Source organism: Larimichthys crocea, chromosome X, assembly GCF_000972845.2.
Source record: "Larimichthys crocea isolate SSNF chromosome X, L_crocea_2.0, whole genome shotgun sequence".
NCBI lineage: Eukaryota > Metazoa > Chordata > Actinopteri > Sciaenidae > Larimichthys > Larimichthys crocea.
Window position 1 is genome coordinate 13,043,014 of NC_040020.1, and position 11,090 is coordinate 13,054,103.

The window sequence follows — 11,090 nt, forward strand, 5'->3', positions numbered from 1 at the left end:
AACAGAGCTGTACTGCAGGTTTGTTCCCACAGGGGCCTACCAATACCTAAAAAAGGTATGCATGGTATGACTGTACTGCAGGGCAGTGCGGATTAAAGCAAACAACAATAGCATAGATAAACCTAGTAACTCCTGGCTGAAGAGATACAGCTCTTCAAAACAAACACAGTTAGTTGTCATCAACACCGCTAACAGAAAGTGAAATATGTGTTTCAGGTCATAAATTGTGGTGTTACTGCACTTCACAATGTGAAGATAGTAGTACATCAGTAGTGGTTCTACTGTACACCCATCCCACTTCTTTTCTCCCTTCCTCTCTCTCTTTGCAGACACCTAAAAGAAATCCTGATCTCTTTATTCAAAAGCAGATCAAAACATGTGCTGCTGACCTTTAAGTGGCCTTACAGTTTGAAAGTGTGTGCTCTGTATCTGAATATCCTGCTGGTGTGACACATACAGTCTTCCTCTTTGGCCTCAGGGAGAGTATCAGGTCTTTGAACAGATCAAGGGAAGTCTGTGAAATACTACACTTACATAACATGCATGTAGTTAACATCAGTACTTGGACTGCAGCTGGAACGCCACTTAAATAGATTGGCACATAGATTGGTACTCACATACTTTGTATATTTTCAGTCCATTTAGTCAATATGTGTGTAATATCCCTGGATCCAGTAGGACAAGTGTTGGGTCACTCACTACCCTTGAGGCCGTTTTTTTAGGATCAGATTTGGTGCTTTTAAACAGATGTTCTACAAGAAGTAAAGAGGGGAGGGTGGATAGATTTGTTCTAAACTCACAGGCAGGATGGATAAATGTGTAATTTGTGCAGGAGAGTTAATTAGAAATAAAATGTGTAATAAGACAAGAAAAAGATGAGTAAGACGCATAGTTAAACTTGTTATTCGTGGTTTAACACGTGAACAAAGTTGTATTTGAAATATAACGTGTTGTTTAAGTAACATGTTGTCATCTCTGAATCTTAACCGTCACAGGGGAAGGTGGAGGTGGAGGCAGGAAAAGAGGGGATGAAGTTTGAAGCGGGGCCGTTCTCCTTCTATGGGATGATGGCTCTGACAGCTTCGCCAGGTAAGATCTTTGACACACCTGGTCTTTGTTCAGAGTAAGAGCACCGTCAAGTTTCTTTGAGTGTTTCTTCAAAAATTTGGACATTTGGAAAATCCTCTGTTGGATTGAGATGTTGTTGGTGAGTACACCATAAAAAACCTGGGCCATATTGAGATCTGCTGTAGTTTATGTCCAATACAAACAAAGCACCTCATTGAAATGTGTCCACAGTGCCAAGCACCTAAAAGCTGGCTCTGATTCATTGTCCTTTTTTATGTATTCTTTGCTCAGACAGCTTCTGATCAAATCATAATTTCAGGCTGAAGTTTAAAGCAAAGTTAAGCGTCACATTTGAGAACAACATTTGAGAACTCTGGCTCCTTGTGTTAAATGAAAAAAGGGTTTTATAGAGAAACATATTTTGATTCCTTTAAAACTGTAATATTAACACAATATTGAAAATCCTTCGGCAATAGCCACACTCACATTGTACTATATTTATAACATATTTATTGGTCTTTACTTTAAGACCATTGCACATTGCTTGATGTTATAAACAAGCAAGATGTTTGCCAGCAATGTACATCAAATCTGCCGTGTTGTAACTTGACCTAACTAGCAATGTTTTGATGAAAGCTAATCACCTCTGTGTCACCTCTATGTCCTAAATTCGTCACAGCGTGCCACTTATGATTTGTGTTAGTCACCAAGCCAGCAAAGTCCTCATCAGTTCAAGATCTCCGGATTAAAAGCGTTCATTTCCTTTCGATGAATGTCGATCAACAATGACTGCAAGACTGACAAGGCTCTCCTGCAGTGACATCATGAGAAAGCGTCACCTACCGATCCGCTCAGTCCTCTCAGTTCATTCATAAACTACAGTACTATTCTCAGCCTTTTCCCAACTATTCTGATTCACATGGGCGGTGGGATCTGAGAGACACCTACTGGTGAAATAGCAGAATGACCTTCATGGCGTGAGTGCAGGTGCTCAGCAGTCAGAAATCAGATACTTTATGATGAGGCATTTTCTGTTTCTTCATCTTTGGCTGCTCAGTAGCAGTGCAGTTGAGCGACAGTTCGCTCCCGTTGTGGCTATATTACAGATGCTTCTCTACCAGATTTAATCTAGTTTACTGTTTGTGTATATGTATTTATTATTTCTCAGTTTTGACAGACTCTCCTCTTTCTTTTCCTCTCTTGTATCGTCCCTCTCTCCCATGAAGTGCCTCTGTCCCTGTCACGTACGTTTGTTGTCAGTAGGGCTGAATCGCTAGCAGGATCTCCAGGTACAGTGACCTTTTCTTTCTGTACACACACACACACACACACACACACACACACGTTCAAATCTAACACCATACTAACATCATACCATCTGTTAATTACTGAAATTTAAAGATGCACAGAAGATTGTTTTGTGTAAACTTGTATGAGAGTCTAAGTTTTTGTGGCCCCGATGTCCGTTAGCACCTGAATGCAACGTGTATGTGAAACAAAAGGAGAGAGGAAAACAGATTCAGATTGAGACTTTAACACCCTCGTCCCCTGAGCCATTAGTCAAGTGGCTGAATGGTGTTGGAGACTGGAGGCCCCAGAGTAGACCCAGGCTCCGCCCCACTCGCCCCTAACCTTTAACCCTCCGACTACATAAACAAGACCTACAGCTACAGCCCCCTGCCGGACACCACTGAGCGCACATACAAAGACATGCACGTACACATATGTTCGCATACACACACACACACACACACACACACTGCACATAACTACAGACATGCTGCACAGGAACACAAACACACCCACATGTACCCGGAAATGCAGTTGAACAAATACACTCTCTTTTTTTCTCTTTAGCAGTGACCTGCAGTGCACCTCTTAACGTGTTTTTTTCACCCACTTTGGCACCCCGCCGCGCACACGTTTGAGTGTGTGTCTGCGTGTACGTAAATGCGTTAAGTGTGTGTCCTTGACACGCACCGCCGTTTTCTGTATTGACCTGGCCCTGCGGCCCCTAGAAAGTGGAGTACTAATCCGCAAGAGTTCACATGCCAGGTCTTTGGCCCACTGCGCTCGGTCAGCACACACACACACACACACACACACACACACACACACACACACACACACACACACACACACACACATATTCCTACATGGGATTACATACATTCCAGTCGGTGTAGTAGCATTAGTGTTGGCCAAGCCGTTTCCACTTTGTTGTGTGTGATTTTCACTAGGCTTCTTTAAGAAGTGGAAAACATAATCTGGCTTTAATTAAAAAATTTAAAAAATAACAAAAAAAAAACAAAAAAACAGAACAAGTCTTGTATGTGGTTGCACATAGAAAGAAGCAGCATCACTGGAGACCACCAACTCAAGACTTATGTAGAAATTAGATTTCCATACATCACAGCAAGCGTCTGTGCTAAGATCTGACACTTGACCCGGAAAAATGTCACCAAAACACAGGATCCTAAGTGCTGATGAAGCTGTTGAGCAGCTCAACGAGTTTTCAAAGAACTGTGAGTTCGAGCAGGCACATCACAAGAGTTTTTCCATCTGCCAAATATGTCCAAACATTATTAACACATCCAGGTAATACAGAGCCCCTAACCAGACCAAACTGGTCAATAGCAAGTGGCATATCAGCTTAGAGGTGTATTAGATTAGAGGAACAATGATAGCATCGTTGTGAGACTGCTAATGTTTACTATGTTCACAATATTTCTTTAGCATGTAATTGTATGTTGCAGTGGCAGGGGCTTTTCTGTGTGGAGTTTGCATGTTCTCCCTGTGTCTCCCTACCACAGGCCAAAGACATGCACTTCATAGGTTAATTAAGGTGACTCTAAATTACATGTAGGTGTGAATGTGAGTGTGAATGGTTGTGCCCTGTGATGAGCCGGTGACTTGACCAGGGTGTACACCGCCTCTGGCCCAAAGTCAGCTGGGATAGGCGGTTACAGATAATGGATGGATGTTAGTACATTAGCTAATTAGCATTCAACTCAAAGTACAACTGAGGCTGTTGGGAATGTTTATATGATCATAATCCATTTCTGGACACGTTTGAACGGCTAGAAGAAAAGTCAGAGAAGGAGAGGGACATAAATATCTGTACCAAATATTCTGCCATTCCATCTAATACATGTTAAAATCACTTCATTGCAGGTTTTAATCTCATGGTAGCACTAGAGGAAGACTAGCTGCATCAGCTGTAGGATTTATTGTGACAGCACCAGGCAAAGAACGGCAACAAGACAAATAGCAAAGAAAGACAACAGTGAAGGAATAAAGGAATATTTTAGTGGCTCCAAACCAATCGTAATGAGAAATAACCTGCAGCGAGACAACTCTGATATCTGCGATATCTCAATATCATGTGTCTCCTCCCTTTAAGGAATACCTCTATGTTACGTATCTTATATTGCTCTTTACTCAGACTTGGTCTTTCATGTTTTTGGGGGGGGTTTAAATGCATTTACCTCTCACATCACCTCCTTTCAGAGAATAAATCTCCTCCGCGGCCGTTTGGACTCAACCACTCAGACTCCCTGAACAGGAGTGATCGTATCGACGCCATCACCCCGACTCTTGGCAGCAGCAACAACCAGCTCAACTCCTTCCTGCAGATCTACGTACCAGACTACTCAGTCAGAGCGCGTTCAGACCTGCAGTTTATAAAGGTGAGAACACACACGGGTGAGCAAGAAATACACACTGAGGCTCACATGTGTATACATAAAGATCGGACCAATTAGTATGTGTAATATAAATATTGGATTTATATTCATCATGTTGACAGAAACAGGACTCTAAATGAACAATATTGATGTACTTTGGTGAGATATTGATTTATTCTTTTATTAATTCATGTACAGTCTTCAGAAAACCACCTCATTTAGTTGTAGGGTTACTCTACTGACGTAACAGTCATTGTGATGAATAAATAAAACAAAGCGTAGAATAAGATATGTTTAAAAACAATATAAAAGAGGTTATATTATATAAAAGGATTGTTGGTACCTACCATCCCCACAAGTTCAACCAATCACAGCCCTCATGGCTCGTCTCTGTTTCCTAGGTAACACGCCAGCAGTACCAGAATGCCGTAATGGCGTCACGGATGGACAAAACGCCCCAGTCGACAGACAGCGAGTTCACAAAGATCGAGCTCACGCTGACGGAGCTCCATGACGGAGTGGAGACCCCCACCGTCGTCACCACCACAGCCAGCACCACTAGCACCACCCCTGCCGTGTCCGTAGTCGTGGCCAACGAGACGTCCCATCTGCTCAACCAGCAGCAGAACTGTGTGGGCCTCAGCAGGAGCAACCACAGCGCCCACAACGAGGGACCCATCTAGACCCCGCCGAGCCCGGTGGAGACCCAGACCCTCCACCCTGTCTCATGGACACACACACACGCGGAGCGGTGGCGTAGATGGAGATGAGGGAAAGTGGGGAAGCGGAGGCAGGTGGAGTGAGGGTTCTGCTCCAACCAGTAGCCCCCAGTCAGTCAGTCAGTGAGACTCTTTCATGGAGGGGGCAGTGGGGAAGACGGGTGCTGCGTCACCCTGAACACCCCCACCTGAACGCTGTCAGAATCCCTGCTGTACTACACCCTCTTCCAGAGGGCGCACTTGGACAGTACCTGTGACTGAGCTTCTTCTTCGGGACAATCTGACACTTTCATAGCGGTGACTTGGACTAGAGGATGACAGAGTGCATGCAAACCCTGTCCCCCTTTTCCCTACACACAAACACACACAAACACACACACACACACACACATACACACACATACATACATACATAACACAACACTTGCTGTATTTTCTCCTCAGGCCAAAGACTTTGGTCCCCCCCTCTTCTTACACTGGACACGGACTATATTTGCGCACATATATTCAAACACAGTCACATTCCCACACACACACACACACACACACACACACAAATGAACCCCACCCCAACACCCGTGCAGCTTTCAGGGAGGCTCAGTCGACTGTTGATCCCATCAGCAAGGACTCAAACCCAAACACGCAGAGAGCAACGGTTGGTCAAAGACTGCACCAAAAACCGCTTTGAAAGAAAACCGTTAAACCACGAACCAAGAATGTTTTCCTGTATTTATTTATTTTATAATATTGTATGTATATATGTATGCGTGGAGACATGATATGACATAAACTGGCATACGAGCATGCACGAGCATGTAACACAGAGGTGTGTGCGTAGGGCACACGTGTCATATCAAAAAGGACATGCTACATATATGGAGACGAACATCCATTCATGTATATGAGGAGGTGAGGGTCTTTTACAGATACAGTATGTATATTACAGATCTTGTTATTTTTACTATTATCCTAAATCAGGCTTATGGTACACTATCTTTTTCACCTTTAAAAAAAATCACACTATTGCCTTTAAGAGAAATCATATAATTAATTATTTTAACAAAGTGCAATGAACTGCAATTTATTTAAGAGATGATTATGAATAAAAAAAGAAAATCACTGTATTATAAATTGACAGATATATTTGTTTGTATGTGTGTACTGTATGTATATGTATATTTGTTTTTGAAAAATGCTAAACTGCAGCCATCCACAAGCAAAATTGTCCTTAGTCAGTCTCTCTTTCTCTTTGTCTCTTCCATGTTTTTGCATCTGTTGACCTCAAACATGTCTTACTATAGAGTTCATATGGGATGATGTCATGATGCCTAGACTATTCACCACAGCAGGGCGGGGTAGGTTTACCGGGTGGTGGGGGTGTGTAAAAGTGCCAACACGGGCACCTATGCATGTGGAGGTCATGTGTCTTATATATTTTATTTTATTTTATTTTTTTGCCAATTTTACGCATAATCAAACTTGATAATTGCACAGTATTAATGACCTCATCTAACATGTTGAGCATCATCAACGTCACAAAAAGTAACCTCGACATTAAACATGTCCATGAATGATACACAGCTATGCTTTTCCACTGTTTATGTGTGTGAACGTGTTTGTTTGTTTGTTTGTTGGTTTGTTTTTTGTTTGTTTGTTTGTTTGTTTTTTTGCATGCGTGGCACTCGCATGTCTGTGTCTTACAAAACATAGCCCGGCGGTTCGGTTCATGAAGGCTATTTTTTGACAGTAGTGAATGTGAACGAGACTAGACTTTACTTGTTTTTGGCTCCCCACATGATGTAGATTATAATCCAGGTTTAATTCTAATTCTTGTGTTAATTCAGATCAAAAACTAAACTATTCTTCACAAATGTTGGCTGCTATTAAAGAGAGATATTTATACTGATTTCATTTTATCCTAGAGACACTGTAGCCATATATGTTTTATTTCTTCCACTATTTCAAAAACACCAACAACTCAAGAATGGTTTGACATTTTGGGAAGTACGCTAATTTTCCTTCTTGCTGAGAATTAGAAGAGATGATCGATATATCGCTCTCACGTCGCTACGCTAAATACGAGGCTAGAGCTAGCAGCTGGTTAACTTAGCTTAGCATAAAATCTGGAAACAGCTAGCCTTTAAAGCTCAGTTATTGCTGCTGAAAGGTGAAGAAATAGTGCGGCACATGACCCCTGTAATACCACAACATTACACTAAATTAGCACATTATTAGCACTTTGTTTTATTAATACAGAAAACAACTATTTCATAGATTTAATGGACAATCACAGTGACATCAGCAAACTCTTTTTTCAGAGCTAGGCTAGCTGTTTTTATGCTAAGCTAAGCTAGCATCCCTCGGCTCCAGCTTCATATTTAGTGTAAATTAATCTGAGTGGTGTCAATCTTCTCTTGGCAAGAAAGCAAGTAAGCGTGAATGTCGATCTATTCCTTGAAGTCTTGTTTGTTTTGTTCTTGCCCTTATTGTTTTACCTCATAAAGACAGGAATGAGTTTTAAGATACTGTACGTGTGCTTGAAATGTTTCCTTCCTAAGTCTTAGCGTAGAATAATTCTGTTTACTTCATATCTGTAGGTGCGTAGATTTTAACTCCTTAACTATGAAAGTACTTTGATTTCACTTCCAGGCCTGTTCATTAACATTATATGTACTGTATGCTGGCAATTTTCTTTGCCACCTTACAGGCAACATCAGTGTCCTACAGCTGAATGCCTTTCTTGTAATATTCAGTTGCCATTTGTAACCACTGGTGGTCGCTGTTTCCACATGTAACAGCCTCTGAAAACAGCACACATGGACAAACAGCCCTTCCATCTGTTCAGCCATGAGGGGCGTCTCGGTTGTGTAACCAGACACAGAGTACGTCTGCATTGTTTGCAGCTGTGTTCGCTGTTGTTTATTATTGTTTACTTGAACGTGCTCCTATGCAGCAGGCCCGCTCTGCTCTGCAGGGACAATCACTCCACAGATGAAGCAATGAATGATGACCTGATTGTGATCATACTGTTTTTTGCTTTACAAGTTGGTGGATCTCAGTGCCTGACAGGAGAACAAGAAGCAAAAAGTCCAAACGCAAGCATCAGCTGGGACTGGGTTATTTCATTTTCCTGTGATACACACACACACACAGATACATACATATTGTCTTTTTTTTTTTTCTCTCACACACACACACACTCCGTCCTCTGCTGAACACAGATTATCATCCCTCCATTGTGTGAATGCTTTGCAGGCCTGTGTTTAACTGGTCTTCTGTCCATCCCAATGCTGCTACTGTACCCATATGCTGTCCATAATGCTTCTTCTACCTGAAGACAACATTCCCATTGCCTCCACCAGCTGGTGGTTTAATAAAAAAGTGAATGATTAACAGACAGACAGTTGATGGCTCAATGTACTCTATCTGCTGCTTCTAAATGTTCTCTTATCAGGCTTTTGGTATGATTTATGCTAAATATGGGTTTCTTCTTAATAATAAACACACCATGCTCACATCAGAGTAGTTTAAATACGACAGTTAAAGTCAGACTATGTAACTTAAATGAAGAAAAAACACAATCTTCCTCCACTACAACCTTACCTGGTCTGGTGTGACCAGAAGCTTGCAGTGGCTAATTTTACTGAACTTTAAATATTTCTAAAAATGGCACTCCTTTCTATTTGTGCTACTGTTACACTATTATTTAATATTATCCCATAATTGTCACTTTTGTCTACAGTGGCTGCTTTTCAGCTAAAGCTACCTGCAGATAAGCAACAATACAGTGCAGCATGTCAGGAAATAGAATATTTAGTTATTACCTAGTAATAAGATACATGTGTGCAGTATAAAATCTATGCATCTATGTATAATTTCAGGATTTGTTGTTGTCATCGCTTGATGAAGGATAGAAACTTCTTCTGTACTGACTTGAGGCAAAATGCTGAGTCAGGAAATGCTGCAGCAGCACCCTCTCCCTCCTGATATGTAAACATGACCTGTACTTACAAGTGTGACAAACCATTACACGATAACGCCTTCAAGTCTAATGGAGCGAGTGAGTTAATGAAACCTTGAAGAAGTTTACAGGTCTGAACGTTAAACCCAGGAGAATACTTTGTTTACGACTCGCTGTGTTGTTGCATTTAGACGTTAAAGTGACACTGACTTTAGAAAGGAGAAATGACAGTCTTCCTCTTACAAACAAGAAGTTGAACTACTGCAATAGAAAACACACTTGCTTAATACAGCACACTTTTTTTTTTGCTGCTACGGTCCTTCTTGATCTAGTATGACCAGCAGTCACTAATGTTAACAAACTTTACCATGACTGACGATATCATTTATTTTCTCTACCTCTGCTACTGTAAGGTGTTTCCATTTAACATACTATTATTCCCTTATTGTGACTAGTTACCAATGCTGCTACTTTTCAGCTAAAGTTACAGGCTTTGACATCCGTAGGACAACTTTTCACAGAAAAGAAGAAAAGGTCTGAGCGGTGTTTGGCCGCACAGAATGAATATGTTTTGTCATTGCCGTCCTTGAACTTGAGCTTGTGCGTGAACCACCATGAGATGCATTACATAAGTCCTAGGACAATGAAAATATCAACTTCTAGAAGCATCCACAGCCTCTCCCCCTCCGTCTTTTTGTTTCATTCGACTGCTTTGCCATGTTACAACAGCCACAGGGCCGGATTAACCTTGGGGCAGAAATGAGCCGAGGGCCCCTATTGACCACATGTTGCATAATGTGCATACCATGTTAGGTACTACTGTAGGCGTCACCTAAAGAACTTGTTACTTTACCCAGTTTATATTGTGTTTTTAGAGTGAATATATTATTAACAAACAAATGGAAAATTAATTAAATTGCTACCAACGTACACAAAAGAAGGATAGAAACAACAGCACGACAAGAAAATTATGAAAAACTATCTTTATTCTACATTTTTATGTAATTAACCTCAATGTACATTCTGTAGGATAATTTCTGGAAACAAACAAACAACATAACATGTTTGGGAGAACAGAATTGATATGCATAAAAATGAAAGATTACTGTGGTTTGGAAAATCAAAAGGTGACTGTGTTTGGCACCTGTTGTTAATGTGGATGCATTGCGGGCATCACATTAATGGATAAAAACCTTCCAAAGCACTGTAACCTGTCCGCCAGGCTTTAGTAAGTTCAAAGTCAGACTTTTATGATATAAAAGTTAACACCAAAAAAAAAAAAAGGAAAAAGTTAAAGTCATCTGGGGGAAAAAAAAGATAAGAAAAGAAAATGGAAATGTCTATTTACAGTTCTGTAAACCAGGACCATTTAAAAACACTAGCTTAGAAAAATAAAAATAACCCGATGGTGTCAGATACAAGGAACATTTCTGTTACGATACTTAACATGCTGTTCACATTTCCCTTCATTTTAAGTTTTTTATTTATTTTTTTTTTACAGCTTTGCAGTTTTATTTTGTTTTGTTTTTTGCATGTAAACTACAATGACAAATGTCAAAAGCTTTCCCTAAAATGATGCAGGCCGCATAGAAGTAAAAACCAATGCTACCATAACCCAGAACAGATATGCTTATCGTCACATGCATATGCAAATTA

The 11,090-nt window shown here is 40.8% G+C and overlaps 1 protein-coding gene across 1 annotated transcript in view; it reads left to right on the forward strand.

Moving 5' to 3' along the window:
* Positions 1 to 8,553, forward strand: part of cnnm2b (cyclin and CBS domain divalent metal cation transport mediator 2b) — a 38,350-nt gene extending 29,797 nt beyond the window's left edge. The window contains exons 5-8 of the mRNA XM_019260110.2: positions 996 to 1,089; positions 2,295 to 2,357; positions 4,579 to 4,757; positions 5,156 to 8,553. Coding sequence (XP_019115655.1) covers positions 996 to 1,089; positions 2,295 to 2,357; positions 4,579 to 4,757; positions 5,156 to 5,437 — 618 coding nt within the window. The 3' untranslated portion in view covers positions 5,438 to 8,553. The remainder of the gene's footprint in view (positions 1 to 995; positions 1,090 to 2,294; positions 2,358 to 4,578; positions 4,758 to 5,155) is intronic.
* The last annotated feature ends 2,537 nt before the right edge of the window (positions 8,554 to 11,090 follow it).